The 14,817-nt window shown below is 56.8% G+C and overlaps 2 protein-coding genes across 8 annotated transcripts in view; both read left to right on the top strand.

The window, feature by feature from the left end:
* ZDHHC1 (zinc finger DHHC-type containing 1) overlaps nt 1-5,187 on the top strand; it is a 58,488-nt gene extending 53,301 nt beyond the window's left edge. For 3 of the 5 annotated variants that reach the window (XM_007477161.3, XM_007477165.3, XM_007477164.3), the window contains 4 exons: nt 1,058-1,143; nt 2,379-2,466; nt 2,984-3,092; nt 3,591-5,187. In XM_007477161.3, the coding sequence (XP_007477223.2) occupies nt 1,058-1,143; nt 2,379-2,466; nt 2,984-3,092; nt 3,591-4,027 (720 nt within the window). In that variant the 3' untranslated portion in view covers nt 4,028-5,187. The remainder of the gene's footprint in view (nt 1-1,057; nt 1,144-2,378; nt 2,467-2,983; nt 3,093-3,590) is intronic. The other 2 variants (XM_056805591.1, XM_056805731.1) reach the window with 1 other exon arrangement.
* A 235-nt stretch (nt 5,188-5,422) lies between these two features.
* Nucleotides 5,423-13,504, top strand: TPPP3 (tubulin polymerization promoting protein family member 3). 3 transcript variants are annotated; one of them, XM_016427687.2, is made up of 5 exons: nt 6,185-6,379; nt 8,154-8,260; nt 11,500-11,693; nt 12,643-12,796; nt 12,940-13,504. In XM_016427687.2, the coding sequence occupies exons 3-5, from the start codon at nt 11,506-11,508 to the stop codon at nt 13,126-13,128; spliced, it is 531 nt and encodes a 176-aa protein (XP_016283173.1). In that variant the 5' UTR covers nt 6,185-6,379; nt 8,154-8,260; nt 11,500-11,505; the 3' UTR covers nt 13,129-13,504. The 3 variants fall into 3 exon arrangements, with proteins under 3 accessions (XP_007477222.1, XP_007477221.1, XP_016283173.1); XM_007477160.3 differs by lacking the exons at nt 6,185-6,379; nt 8,154-8,260 and adding an exon at nt 5,423-5,677; XM_007477159.3 differs by lacking the exon at nt 8,154-8,260 and having other exon boundaries at nt 6,099-6,379.
* Nucleotides 13,505-14,817: the final 1,313 nt, after the last annotated feature.

Here is a 14,817-nt window from a genome sequence, read left to right as displayed (position 1 = left end):
CTACAAGTTGGCAAGCACAACTGTTTGTCCATGTTTCTTTCACTGTCCTAATACACAGTATGTCATCAGTCCTCTGGAAGCTCTGAAAAGATCTTTATGTTCTCAATAGAGGCATGAACAAGGTACTCTGAGGTCCAGGGAGTTGGGGCCAAAGTGAGATCAAGGAATCTGTGAAAGTGGCATTGAAGTTGTACTTTAAGAGATAGAGGCTCAGTGGAGACAGGAGGTCCTGGGTTCAAATTTGGCTTCAGATACTTCCTAGCTGTGTAACCCTGGGCAAGTCACTTAACCCCCATAAAGCCTGTATTTACTATCAATTCTAAGATAGAAGGGAGGTATTTAAAAAAGAGAAAAGAGAGGCCCAAAGGGAGAAGGACAGCAGTCCAGGCAGGAAGACCCTGTGTACCAAGGACCGCGAGAAGTGTCCAGTGTGTTGGTAGGGTCATGGCTTTGGGAGGGAGGAGAATGAAGGGTTTCCTTCCTCTTATTCTTACCCCTGCCGTGCCGTAGTCTGCCCTCATTCCCACCCTCCTTCAGGACCCAGCTCCAGCCCTCTCTTCACTGCCCCCTCTCTGCAGCCCTCGGCCCTGGTGCCGGGCCACACTTTTTGGTAGTTACTCCCATACAGTTCAGCTTGGCCGTTAAGCCCTTCTCAGCCGGGTTCTAGCTTTGAGCACGGCATATTTCCAGCCAGATAGTTGTACCTGCTGACCTCCCAACTCCTCATTCCGTGCCCTTGCTGTTCCCCCTCGGGTCCCGCTTAGAAAGCGGCCTTTCCTGAAGTCCCCGCCCAGTCCCAGAAGCTGTTTGCCCTCTGCCTTTGCCTCCCCAGCAAGGAGGAGGCCAGTGCTGGCGCGTCCTGGATGGCTAATGCAGATTTAGTTCATCAAATTGTTGGGTTTTTTCCTCAGGCCAACACTGGCCCAGCCGGCCCCAACCTTGAGGGGCCAAAGCTAACCCTTTGGCCGGGAGTGCCCTGGCCGGGGGCATCACTCCCTCTCCTCCCTCGTGGCCTCTGAGTGCCGCTGCACTAACCCTGTCTGCGCTTCCTCCCTAGGAGGTGGAGTTCTATGTTCGCAGCTTCAGTTACACCAATTCAGAGCTCCAGGCAGAGGGCTTGTCAGTGGCATCTTCCAAGCGGGAGTAAGTCCTGGGGGGTCTGGGCCCCGACGTGCCCTGGGAGACCCTGGGGGGACAGGGCAAAGGAAAGGGGGAGGGGAGAGGTGGGGCTACGGGACCCTGCGGCCCAGGAGGGGCCAGCCTCTACTTGTGGCAACCAGAGCTGGCCTGAGGTGGCTCAGGGGATTAGCAAAGCAGCTCCAGAGGGAGCAGCCAGGATGCCAAGGGGAGGGAGGGAGGGAGGGCCTGTCTCCAGGAAGATGGAATCTCCCTAGGCAACTCCACCTGGGCTACCTCTTCTCCCTAAGGTAAATCTTCCTGTCTGGTCCAGGGTCAGGCTGGGGCCTGGTGCTGGGGAGAGAAGCCAGGGATGGACAGGTCAGTTTGAGGAGAAAAGGACTCATGAGGAAGGAGCCTGGCGGCAGAGTGAGTCCTGAGACACTGTCTGAATAGCAGGTCAAAGCAGGTCTCGGAGCTTGTGATGCTTCCTTGAATGAACAGTAAGGCCAATAGGAGTGGGAGAGAGCCTGGCCCCGTGGCTCCATGCGGGCAAAGAGTGGGCAGCTCTGAGGGCCACAGCTCTGCCCCACAGGGACATTGTTCTCTCCGCAGGACTTCTGGGCAGCTGGAGGCTGGTCCTCCAGAGGCCTGAAGGAAATCCTGGATCTCAGCACCCCCCACTCTCTTGGGAGATAGCCTAGAGCAAGAATGATGATTAACAGCAGTAATAAGGGGCAGTTGGGTGGCACAATGGAGAGAGCACTAGGCCTGGAGTCAGGGGACCTGGTTGATATCGGACCTCAGATACTTCTTAGCTGTGTGACCCTGGCCAAGTCACGTAACCCCAATTGCCTAGCCCTTGTCCTTCTGTCCTAGAGTTGTTGCTAACACAGAAGGTATGAGTTAACAAGACCAAAAACAGCTAACAATAACTCTTACTTCTGCAGTGCTTGAAAGTTTACAAAGCATTTCTCTACAACAGCCCCTGTGAGGGTCTGGGAGTCCAAAGGTTATGGGTCCCATTTAACAGAGAAGAACCTGAGGCTTAGAGAGTTCACGGAATTTAAAACAAGTCAGGGCCAGGACTTCACTCCTGGCCTTTTGCCTCCCAAATGCCTCCACTACCAGCTGGTACTCTTCTCTGACCTCTTGCTGGCTCATGGAGGCAGGCTGAAGGAGGGGGCAGAGACTGGGGTGGAAGAAGAGGAAGGGGGCTAACCCACCAGCCTGGAGACCCATCTCCTTCCTTCTGCTCCTAGCCGGTCCACGCTCTTTGTTACCAGTTCCGAGCCTGTACTGCCTTCCTCCGCTGACTCCCCAGTGCTGCTACCCAAGAACCAGCCACAGGTAGGCATGGGCAGTGCCCCAGACTCCACCTGGGTTTGTCCTTGGGCTCTAAGGAGCTGAGCATTTATCCAGGACCAGGGCACTTCATTCCCATATGGTCCAGGCTGCTCAGCTCCCTCAGGTTGCTTCATAAAATTCTTGCTAAATGAATGAAGGAATGAAGTTCCTAGTGAAGGAACTTGGTTCCTCTGGCCCACATGCCACTCTAACACCCACATTATAAGTGGCTCCATGTCCCTTCCCCACCTCCCCTTGGGTCCTCCATTCCCTGGAGCTCACTGGCATCCCCTTTTACTGAGAGTGCACCACACAGCTCTGAGACCCTTGCCTTCTTTCCTGACCTTTACTTCTTGACCCTGTGATCCCCACCGTTAGCTACGGGGCCTCCCCAGCTAGAAGCTCAGTGTGGCCTCATTGGGCATACTCTAAAGGAGCATGGGGGAGGTTGAGAAGAGCAGAGGGAAATTGGAGGGAGTCAGGAGGAGGGTGCTGTGGACCTTTGATCTTGTCTTTACAGAAGAAGAAAAAGAAGAAGAGAAAAGTTTACAAGGTGCCAGCCTTGGTAGCCACTGATAAATCTCAGGGCCGCGTCCCACCTCGGCCCAGGCTGCCAGCCCCCTGCCCAGGTAAGTTCTCCTTGCCCTGGGCCCTCACCCAGGGGCCTAACCCAGCCCACCCTTGTCCTGACAGACCATCTAGGGCAAGAGTCCCCAAGATCCCTGGGCTGGGGGAGGGCAGCAGTAGCCATCACTGTCTTCCCTGGAAGTGACTTCACTGCTTTAGCCTAATCCTCAGGGGAGAGGGGTCTAATTCATTTCTGGGGTCCACTGTAAATGTCCAGTGCCATTCTCTCCTGGGGGAGGTCACACCCCAGGTCCTATTGCCATCTCCCTTCTCCCTGGACTATTCTGCCATCCTTTTTCTCCTTCCTAACCACCCCTGGCAATTTCAACCCAATTTCAGTGTGGAAAGGTTATTTCTTATAACCACTGAGCTTCCCTTTGGGCAGGTGTACTGACCCTCCTAAGCCTCCATTGTCCTGAATTGGAGGAGGGGTAGAGGAGCCCTGCACAAACCCTTGACTCTTCTACAGCTCCCTGACCATCCTCTCTCTCTTCCCTTAGAGCTCCCCGAGGCTAGTATGATGAGTTCTTCGACCCACTCCTCCAACTCCAGCCTGCATCTCCCCATGCCAGTCTTCCTGGACCCAGACAGTTCTATCCAGGCAGCTGGTCCTCCAGCTGACTACCATTCTGAGTCAGCTGAGTCCATGGAGGAGATCCCTGTGGCCCAGACTCGCCTGGGCAGTACCACCCCAGCTGACGGTGGCCACCCACCCCCTTATAGTGGCCTGGGTCTTTCCCGACATCACCTCCCCCAAGCTCCTAGCCTGGGCAAGAGATGCCCTCAGGGCAAGGATTATGAACAAGAGTTGGAATTTATGACCAAAGTGCCCACTGTGTTTGTGAGCCAAAGCAGTGGGGACCCCCCTGGCCCTTCCAGAGGGCAGCAATGCACTGGGGCCAGGCGGGAACACCGCCGGAAGGTTAGCTTGACCTAGGTTCTTCCCTACCTTCCAGCATTGCTGCTCGTCTACCTGACAGAGATGGATGCGAGGCCAGAGCCTTCAGTGGTGCCCTCCTGCCCCCTCAGTTATGTCCTGGCCTTGAGAATTGTGACTCTCCTTGGAGTCCAGCTTGAGCCTAAAAGACTGAGATTAAGCCTGAGGCAAATTCAGTTAGAGGTTGGGATTAGGGTCAAGGCAGGGTTGAGAGGCTCAGTGGCAGCCTAGACCAAAGGACAGTCCCAGAAGTGGGACAGTTGTGCCTGGAAGGAAATGACCCTTCCTGCAGTTGTCTCTCCAAGGATTGAGGTGAATAAGAGTAGGCAGGCCTTGGGAGTGGGGTGCCACAGCAACCAGACCCTGAAGTTGGCAGCCTCACCTGAGAAGGATCACAAAGTAAGTTGAAGAAGCGTGCCACTCCCCGATATGGGCGCTGGGAGGCAAAGCCCTAGCTGAACCAGGCTAGTTACAGCTCTGGGTCCAGCCACCTCCAGCCTCCTGGCTCTCCCCTCCAGAGGGGCCATAGGATTTAGAGGGCCAAAGCTTGCTGCCCCCAAATGATGTACAGGGGCTAATCTGAATCCTAGGCCAAATCTCAAGGCCAAAGTGATTCCTCAGTCCCACTCAGTGGGTGACTTTTGCCCTGGATTAAGCCAGGCAGCAGAGGCCTCTCCCAAGAGCCAATGGGCTCTCGTGGAGGGTGGGAGGGAGTCCTAGGCCCCCTGGACTCCAGACTGAGCTCCCTCCAGTCAGGTACCTACCTATCTCTCCCACCTATGCAACCCTGCCCCCCAGCTCCATTGGGTTAGCCTTGGGGGCCCTCAACTGTTCTTACCTCCTACAAAGGACTTCAGGGTCAGGTTGGGAGACTGGCTAGTGGGGCAGCTCCCAGGGAAGGAGGGAGAACTGAGGCACTGGTGCTGCTGCTGCTGCTGCAGGGAGAGAAAGCCAGGCTTCCCAGCACCTTACAACAGCACAGAATTCACTTTAGGGGAATGCCCCAGGGGACTAGGGGCTGGGTGAGCACTTGGGACCTCGGCCCTCCTTCCCCCCCCCCTTTCCTGGGGCTGTATTCCCCCTTTAATCATGAGCAGCGGTACCCTCCTCCTGTGGATTAATCATGATGCTACAATATAAATTTTGTATGCCTTTGCTAATGCTGCTTGTGGCTTGTGTCCTTTCTCCGCCTGGCCACAGGACTAACCTGGGCTCGCTTTCCTAGGTCTAGGAGACGCTGAGTGGGACCATGAGTGCTGAAATCCCAGAATCCCCCGGGGATGCTAAGGGAGTGCAGAGCGGAATGATTTTCCCGCAAGATGCGGGCTTTACTGGAAACTCCTGACCCGTCTGAATCCTAAAGCCAAGGAGCTGTCGGCTCCTGCGCCCCGGAGCGCCTTGGGGGTGGGAGGGAATGGCAGCCTTGGGAGCCCTCTCCTCCAGCAAAGCTCTTGGGGTGTGCGCCGGTCCCCTGGGGCAATGACGGGATGCCGTCCCTGAGGTCAGATAGCGCTGAGCAGGAGGCTGGTGTCTGAGGCTCCCCGGCACAGGGCTTCTGGGGACGTGGTGCGTGCGAGAAGCATCGAAACGTGGCCTGGTCCCCACCCCTGCGCGCGCCTGTGCCTGGACACACGCAGAGGATTTTTACGGGTAGGGGGTGTAAGGACGGGGACCAGCGTTTGAAGGGTCTGGGAGCCTAGAGCTATCCAATGGGGAGCCCAAACGGGGGTGTAGAAGGAGGCAGGCGCCGTCCCGGAGGCTTCTGGGGAGAGGACGCGCTCCCGAGTCGGTTCGTTTGTTCCGTGGTCTTCTGGACAGGGCTGGGGTGAGGGGGCCGTCAGGGGGTCGGAGATGTTGGGTGGGGCTGGGCTAGGAGGGAGGGGGAAGGTGCAGCCCCCGCCGCACGCTTCCTCGCCTTGCCCCACCCTGCTCCTTCCTGGCTGGGCTGGGGTTGTAAACCGGGGGATAGAGGGCAGCGCAGTGCGGAGGACCGGGGGTTCGGGCGCTGGATGTACAGAAAGAGGAGGGAGTCAGCGACTGGGGTCCGGGAAAGGAACACTTGTCCCAGGGGCGGGGCGGAGCCGAGCCGGGGGTGGGGCTTCCCTGTGACCTTGGTCACTCAGCAAAAGAACATCCCCCTTCCCCCCCTCCCCGGGGGTGGGACAGGATGTCTCTATGGAGACCCGGAGAAACAAGGGATAATAAGGCAGAGCCTCCCGGGCGCATTCCCGCCGAGCTACCGGCAGGGAGCGGAGCACAGGAGCCGCCGCCCGGCCTGTCACTCGGTCCGTCTGTGCTGCAGCCGGCAGCTCCGCCCGATCCGCGCGCTGCAGGGACAACCCCGAAGGCGAGGTAGGGACTGCGGGGACCAGCCTGGGACGGCCACCGACGCCAGATCCAGGGGTCCCCTAGTCGGTCCCAGGCTGGGGAGGTACTGGGACTGGGGGGGCTGAACCCGAGGAACCAGTCCCGGGGCACGTGGGCACCGCCCTGCCTCTGGCCGGCCAGGGGAGTGGCACTGCTCAGGCACGGTCCTACCCAGCCCGTGCCCACTCCTCTCCTTCGTAGGGGAAGCCCCGGCCAAAGCAGAGGGGGCAGGAGTGGGCATGGATCGATCAGGAAGTAGGGCTATGCCCAAATAATGCCAGAATGCTGCTGTTGGCATTGCCCAGCTCCTAGGATGGAGCGGGCAACCCAGGCTGCAGCGTCAGGGTGGCTGCAGAGCGCGAGCCCCGGGAGGGCCTGGGAACAATGACTGCCCCTCTTCCGGGGGACACACACCACTTAGGCTGCCATTCCCAAGGGCTCCCCCTCCCCATTCCCCAGTCTCCTGGGGCGGGGAAGGGGGGCAGGGAAGGGCCTGTCCTACAGCTGATTAATGACTCCAGCTGTCTGCACTGCCGCGGAGCCAGTCGAGATGGCCAACTGGGAGTGACCAGCCCCACCCTGTCCCTTTCTCCATGTCCCCAGACAACCAGGGCTCTTGATTCCAGTGCTCAGCCCCGCAGAGAGGAGAGGGAGGGCCAGGAACCCTTCTCCCCACTCCTGCCTGCGGCTGCTGGGGTGCAGTCAGCTCATAGGAGAATGGGAGCTGGAGAGGGATGCAGAAGCGGGAGCCCAGAGCCTTGACCAGCAGGATGGAGAGCGAGAGTCCGGCCCTTTGTTCACCATCAGCTGGCCAGGGCTCCGGGCTAGCAGGACCTGGGTGGGTGCTTTTTCGGGATCTCGGAGCTGCTTCCCTCCCCTCCCTCTCCACCTCGGGTTCCAGCTTCAGGGCAGGCACCTTCCCTCCAGCCCCGAGAGGGTGTGGCCCACTGCAGTGTCTGTCCACTAGGGCACTGGATGCGAGATGGTCCAGCCTGCCGGCCGCCTCTCTCCTCCTCCAGCCTGCTTTCCCCACCTTCCGCCCCACAGCCCCAGGGACCCCGCATCCTGGTCATTGGCTTCCTTTTTTCCTTGGGGGGCCATTGGCTTGTGCCTGGAACTCCAGCAGCACCTTTACCCCTTGGGTTCTCAACCTGGCCCCCAGTCCACTGGGCCCGGCCCAGCCCAGCCCAGCCCAGCCCAGCCTAGCCCAGCAGCATCGAGAACTTCTCCCAGAGCTGCCCAGACACCATCCCTCCCTTAGCAACCATCTCCAAGCAGCACCACCCTCCCTTGGCAACGGTTTCCTAGTAGGACAAACTGTGGCCAGCCTAGGGCCAATCCCCGCCTCCCCGCCCACCCCTTATGTTTTTGTTTAATAGTAACAAGGGTGTTCCACCCAAACCAGGGGGATCCACCCTGCTGGAGGCCCAGTAGGGGGCAGCACCAGCCAGGTCCAGAGGGACGGGCCACAGAGCTTCTCCCATGGGCGGTCGCCCTCGCCCTCTGCCCTCTGCCCCCCTACCATGGCACCTTGGAGGCTGGCAAGAATGGCCGGCGGACTCCAGCCTGGCCTCCCCCCAGCCGGCTCCCAGTCCCATCCTGCCTCCAGGACCCGGGACGGGGCAGGCACCAGCCCTGCCTCCTTCCCTTTGAGATCACCAGTTGGCCATCACCCTCCCACCCCACCCCAGACTCACTTCGTAGAACTTTATAGGATTTCATGGCGGCAAAGACCCAGGTGAAGCCCTTCATTTTACAGAGGAGGACACCGAGAGGCTCAACGGTTTACCCCGAGTCAGTCAAGTCCTAAAGAGCAGACTCAGCATTTGAACTCGGGCCACTGATTCTAAATCGAGTGGTTTTTAGGTAAAATTTCATTCTGCAAAAACTGTGCCCAAAGTCAGACAGATATGAATTAGTTCCTGCCTTTAAGAAGGTCCCTCTCCTGGAAAGAAGACAAGCAGCCCAGAGATAAGTACTTGTACAGGAATTTGCAAAATAGGGTGAGGGCCCCTTCCAAGGCCCCATCTCATGAAAGAAGATAACGTTTGAGGGCAAGGGTTTCTTTTTTTTTTTTAACTTAACATTTTTGAAATAGAAAATAATTGAAAAAATCAATTATTAAATAGGTTACTTTCCCCTTCCCACTTCTCCCCCCCTCCCCCGGGGGCAATAGGGAAGAAAAAAAAACAACCCTAGTAACAAATCATCAGGGGAGATCTGGGGTTCTTCACCTTTTTTCTGCCAGGGACCCTTTTGGCATTGTCTGCTCAAGTCTAGAATCTCCTCAGAATCAGGCATGAAATAAAATATGTAGGAAACTTTTTATTGAAATACAGTCATCAAGGGGCAGCTAGGTGGCACAGTGGGTGGAGTCAGATACTTCCTGGCTGGGTGACTCTGGGCAAGTCATTTAACCCAATTTGCCTAGCCCTCGCCCTTCTGTCTTAGTTGTAACTAAAAAAACAATTACAGTGAGCAAAGCATTTTTTTTAACTTCATGAACCATACATCCATGAGGTTGCCTGATTCAGAGAGCCGAAGTTCCGGAGGGAACGTATTCCAGGCAGGGGACACAGCTTGAGTAGAAGCACAAAGGCAAGAGGTTAAAACTTTAAGATCAGGGCCAAGCCAAGAGTCCAGTTTGGCTGTAATGTTGAAGGTATAAACCTGGAAAAGTCGGCTAGAGGCAGATTGGGAAGACCATCCAACGGCAGGCTGAGGAGTTCATATTCGAGAAGCAAAAGGGAGCCCCACACAGTTTGGTGTCACCTTCAGTAATACATCTGCACGGGAGACCACGTTGGGTGCCTGTGGTTTACCAGGAAGATGATCCACGTGCCCAGGGAGACCGAAGGGAGGCGTTGGCAGGAACTGGCATGGGCGACGATTCTCTCCCTGCCATAAGCAATTTGCTAGAGGCACGATTTGTTGGAGCCACCTTCCAGAGTGGACAGACCCTTGGCATGAAGTCTCGGGAGCCCCTGCGGCTGGGCAGCTACAGCTCCTTGAATCTACATTTTAGGAGCTAACTACTAGCTCCATTGGGTGATTCATCTTATCCCTAGAACTCAGTGTGTTCAGTGTCATCTGTAAATGAGGGGGGAATTGTACTCAAGGATCTCTAACGTCCCTGCTAGCCTGGCATTCTCTGCTCTAAGGCCCCTCTCAGCCCTGGCATTCTCTGCTCTAAGGCCCCTCTCAGCCCTGGCATTCTCTGCTCTAAGGTCCCTCTCAGCCCTGGCATTCTCTGCTCTAAGGCCCCTCTCAGCCCTGGCATTCTCTGCTCTAAGGTCCCTCTCAGCCCTGGCATTCTCTGCTCTAAGGCCCCTCTCAGCCCTGGCATTCTCTGCTCTAAGGTCCCTCTCAGCCCTGGCATTCTCTGCTCTAAGGTCCCTCTCAGCCCTGGCATTCTCTGTTCTAAGGCCCCTCTCAGCCCTGGCATTCTCTGTTCTAAGGTCCCTCCCAGCCCTGGCATTCTCTGGTCTAAGGCCCCTCTCAGCCCTGGCATTCTCTGCTCTAAGGTCCCTCTCAGCCCTGGCATTCTCTGCTCTAAGGCCCCTCCCAGCCCTGGCATTCTCTGTTCTAAGGTCCCTCTCAGCCCTGGCATTCTCTGCTCTAAGGTCCCTCTCAGCCCTGGCATTCTCTGGTCTAAGGCCCCTCTCAGCCCTGGCATTCTCTGGTCTAAGGTCCCTCCCAGCCCTGGCATTCTCTGGTCTAAGGCCCCTCTCAGCCCTGGCATTCTCTGGTCTAAGGTCCCTCCCAGCCCTGGCATTCTCTGTTCTAAGGTCCCTCTCAGCCCTGGCATTCTCTGGTCTAAGGCCCCTCTCAGCCCTGGCATTCTCTGGTCTAAGGTCCCTCCCAGCCCTGGCATTCTCTGTTCTAAGGTCCCTCTCAGCCCTGGCATTCTCTGGTCTAAGATCCCTCCCAGTCCTGGCATTCTCTGGTCTAAGGCCCCTCTCAGCCCTGGCATTCTCTGGTCTAAGGTCCCTCCCAGCCCTGGCATTCTCTGTTCTAAGGTCCCTCTCAGCCCTGGCATTCTCTGGTCTAAGGCCCCTCTCAGCCCTGGCATTCTCTGCTCTAAGGCCCCTCTCAGCCCTGGCATTCTCTGGTCTAAGGCCCCTCTCAGCCCTGGCATTCTCTGTTCTAAGGCCCCTCTCAGCCCTGGCATTCTCTGGTCTAAGGTCCCTCCCAGCCCTGGCATTCTCTGGTCTAAGGCCCCTCTCAGCCCTGGCATTCTCTGGTCTAAGATCCCTCCCAGCCCTGGCATTCTCTGGTCTAAGGTCCCTCTCAGCTCTGGCATTCTCTGGTCTAAGGTCCCTCCCAGCCCTGGCATTCTCTGCTCTAAGGTCCCTCTCAGCCCTGGCATTCTCTGGTCTAAGGTCCCTCTCAGCTCTGGCATTCTCTGGTCTAAGGTCCCTCTCAGCTCTGGCATTCTCTGGTCTAAGGCCCCTCTCAGCCCTGGCATTCTCTGGTCTAAGGCCCCTCTCAGCCCTGGCATTCTCTGGTCTAAGGCCCCTCTCAGCCCTGGCATTCTCTGTTCTAAGGCCCCTCTCAGCCCTGGCATTCTCTGGTCTAAGGTCCCTCCCAGCCCTGGCATTCTCTGGTCTAAGATCCCTCCCAGCCCTGGCATTCTCTGTTCTAAGGCCCCTCTCAGCCCTGGCATTCTCTGCTCTAAGGTCCCTCCCAGCCCTGGCATTCTCTGGTCTAAGATCCCTCCCAGCCCTGGCATTCTCTGGTCTAAGGCCCCTCTCAGCCCTGGCATTCTCTGGTCTAAGGCCCCTCTCAGCCCTGGCATTTATACAGACATAAAACCAGAAGGCACTTCAGAGGCATCTAGCACAGCCCCCCCATTTTCCAGATGAGGACACTCATTGAGGCCCAGAGAAATTGACTGACTCAGCCGGGGACACAGATGCGTGGCAAAGCCCCGATTGGGGTTGCAGCGTTCTTTCCAGCATTCTGAGCTTCTGGTGTCCCAAGTCCTCTGCTCTGGGCCAGGTCCTCTGCTCCCAGACCCTCCCTCCTGGGTGCACAGGGGGTGGGTCCATTGTCCCGGCCCACTTGGAGGGGGCCCCAGAGTGACTGTGTGTGACGAATGGCAGGTCAGCATGGCAGGGCACCCTGACGTGGAAGGCTTGGAGGAGAGCTTCCGAAAGTTTGCCATCCATGGGGACACCAAGGCCACGGGGCAGGAGATGAACGGCAAGAACTGGGCCAAACTCTGTAAAGACTGCAAGGTGGCTGATGGCAAAAATGTCACGGGCACAGACGTGGACATCGTCTTCTCCAAAGTCAAGTGAGCCGGGGGGCATCCCGAGGGGGTGCGAGGGGAGGGGGCTGGAGGGAAGGCGGCTCTGTTTCAGGAGGGGGAGGTAGGGTAGGACTCCTTCCCCTCTCCTTCCTCGCCCAAATCTGGACCCCAAAATGAAATACTAGTCCAGGATGGGGAGTGGGTTGACGCGTTCCTAAGAAAAGAAACTCTGGAGGTCTTGGTGAACTGCAAGTCCAATATGGGGTCAAACTCAACGGGTTGGGTGGCCCACAAAGCTAATTGTTCCGAAGCTCCACGGAGCTCCAAATGAGGGAGTGGGAGCAGACTGGCCGAGAGGCACCGCCATGGGACCTTGTCAGGAGCGGGAATCTGGTCTACTTCAATTCAGGAAAAATACTGAGCAAGTGAAAGTGGGTCCAGACAAGACCACCAAGGACAGTGGTGAGGGAACCATGGAGGCCATGCTCTGCTAGGGTTGCTCAGGGGAGTGGAGGAATGCTGGGGGAAAGTAGACATCTTCAGGGATTGGAAGGGCTCTCTTCTGGCGAAGCTCTGCCCAGCTCTGGGGGTGCCAAGGAGGGGAGAAGGCAGCCCTGCCCTCCGGGGCTTCCAGTCCAACCTCGTGCACACAAGATCTTCTCAGAGCAGCCGAGGGGAAGACGGAGAAGAGAAGCCACCAGCAGCCGGGGAGGCCAGGAAAGCCCTGCTTGGGCAGAACGATTAGACTTGTTCTGCTTGACCCCGAAGGGCATAACGAAAAGCCGGGGGTGGAAGGTGAAGCCAGGCAAGGTTGAGGCTTGTTGGGAGAGACCCGCCGGTGCTGAGAAGGCTCTCTGGGGCCTGGGCTCGGCATCCCCCCACCTTCCAGCTCTGGGATTACTCCGCCTTAGAGCGGCGGGCGTGGGGGGCATGGAGAGCCTGCCGGGCGGGAGAGGAAGAGGGGAGGATCCAGGGTGCCCCTCTGTGCCCACAGGGGGAAGACTGCGCGCGTCATCAATTATGAGGAGTTTAAGAAGGCCCTGGAGGAGCTGGCTGCAAAGAGGTTCAAGGGCAAGGACAAGGAGGAGGCCTTTGATGCCATCTGCAAGCTGGTGGCAGGCAAAGAGCCGGCCAACGTAGGCGTCACCGTGAGTGTCCCGCTCCTTCTGAAAGTGACTTCCCGTGTGGGCCCTCAGAGGCATCTCCGAGCACGCGGGTGGGGGGAGGTGGGGCTTCTGGGCGCCTCCGTCCTCCCTCTCCCCACTGAACCCTCCTGTCTGGCTCTGGGCAGAAAGCCAAGACAGGAGGAGCGGTGGAACGCTTGACTGATACCAGCAAGTACACGGGCTCCCACAAGGAGCGCTTCGACGAAAGTGGCAAAGGAAAGGGCATCGCCGGGCGCCAGGACATCCTGGATGACAGCGGATATGTCAGCGCCTACAAGCATGCAGGAACCTATGACTCCAAGGTGAAAAAGTGAGGCCCAAGCAGCTGCCTCCCCCCACCCAGGGGCCAGGCCCAGGCCCGAAGGGTACAGGAATGGTGGGGAGGAAGGGGCCCGACCACCTCCCTCCCGCCTGGGTGGCCCCATGCGGCCCTGTGCCTTCAGTTACCGGTTCGGGGCGCCCCTTGGGCCTGCCGGGGCCCTAACCCAGGCTGGTCCCATTGCCCCCCTCACTACCCTTCTGGGCAGAGCATGGGCCCAGGCCCTGTAGCAAGGATTCCCACCCCGAAGGGAAATGACTGGCCTGTCTTGCCACCTCCCCAACCTGCTTACCCCATATTTAAACTGCTGACCCTGGATCAGTACCTGCTCTGTACTCCAAACCCAATAAAGAAAGCCTTTTGTACTCACACTGCCCGGCTCAGAGCCTTGCATGGGCCAAGGAGCTGCCTCACTGGGGTGAGGGTGGGGGGCGTAGTTTGTCTTCAGTGGGCCTCTTCACGTCCCGGGGCCCATTCTGGCTTCCCAGAGTGGCCCAACCAATGCCCCTCTCTCTTCCAACTTCACTCTTCCCCTCTCACTTTCCCTACCCCACTGGTAGCCCCGCTCTCTTTGGAAGTAGACGCGGTCTAGAATCCTCACCTCCTCTGCTCTGGTAAAGGGGGGCCTTTCAGGAGCCCCAAGATCAGATCCCTCCCCCTTTTAACGTCTCACAATTCTATAGAATCTTGTCTGTTTGATGCTGAAAGACCAAGTAACCACAAGAAATGGAATGGAACCATCAGCTGTTCTGCTGTCTTCCATCATTAGGATCACTGATGTGGAGACATGGTGGCTCATTTCCTGGTTTGACTGACCAGGCTCTCCAACCCTAGAGTCAAGTAGGCTGGGGGCTCCTCAAGGAATCCCAGCGACTATGCATACCACAACAAAACACACATGCACAACTTGGAGACTTCCTTGTAAACGACCAACTCTGTCCCATCCCCCAGTACGCCAATGATTGAGGTCTACCCAACAGCCTGAACAACTTAAAATTCTCCACCTCGATCCAATGATTCCAAAGGCCCCTCCCAGCAGCAATTCCAAGAATGGTCCACGGCTTTGCATATGGCAGACACTGAATAAAGATTCATTAGGCTGGAATAAGAACAGACCAGAAATCCCTGTGGAAAGCGTCACCCTAGTCCACATCAACTTCCTTCTCAGCCCAAGTCCCTATTTGCCGGGAGTCTGGAGTCCAGCAATAAGACATGCTAAGCAGAGCTAGCATTTATAAAGTGCTTGAAGGTTTGCAAAACACTTTATAAACGTAATCCCATTTTCTCTGAGCAACCCTGTAAAATAAGCTAGAATTGCTCTCAGAGACCAATAAATCCATCCCCTATATTTTGTGTCTAAGGAAACTGAGATCCAGGGAGTCATTAATCTGAGACCACATAGCTCGTTGGAGGTAAAACCAGGACAAGAAGTTGGGGTTCCTGACTCCCAGGCCAGGACACCAGACCACTCTCTTTTTTTCATACCATATATTTATTTTTTATTTTTATTTTTTGAAAAAATTAATTTAGAATATTTTTCCATAGTTACATGATTTATGTTCCTTTTCTCCCCACTCCACTGTAGCCAACAAGCAATTCCACCTAGTTTTATATGTGTCATTGATCCAGACCTATTTCCATATTATTAAAATTTGCACTAGGGCCATCATTTAGTCAACATCCC

Source organism: Monodelphis domestica, chromosome 1 (genome assembly GCF_027887165.1).
Source record: "Monodelphis domestica isolate mMonDom1 chromosome 1, mMonDom1.pri, whole genome shotgun sequence".
NCBI lineage: Eukaryota > Metazoa > Chordata > Mammalia > Didelphimorphia > Didelphidae > Monodelphis > Monodelphis domestica.
Note: the sequence above shows the minus strand (reverse complement) of the source record. Positions and strands in the feature narration are given on the sequence as shown.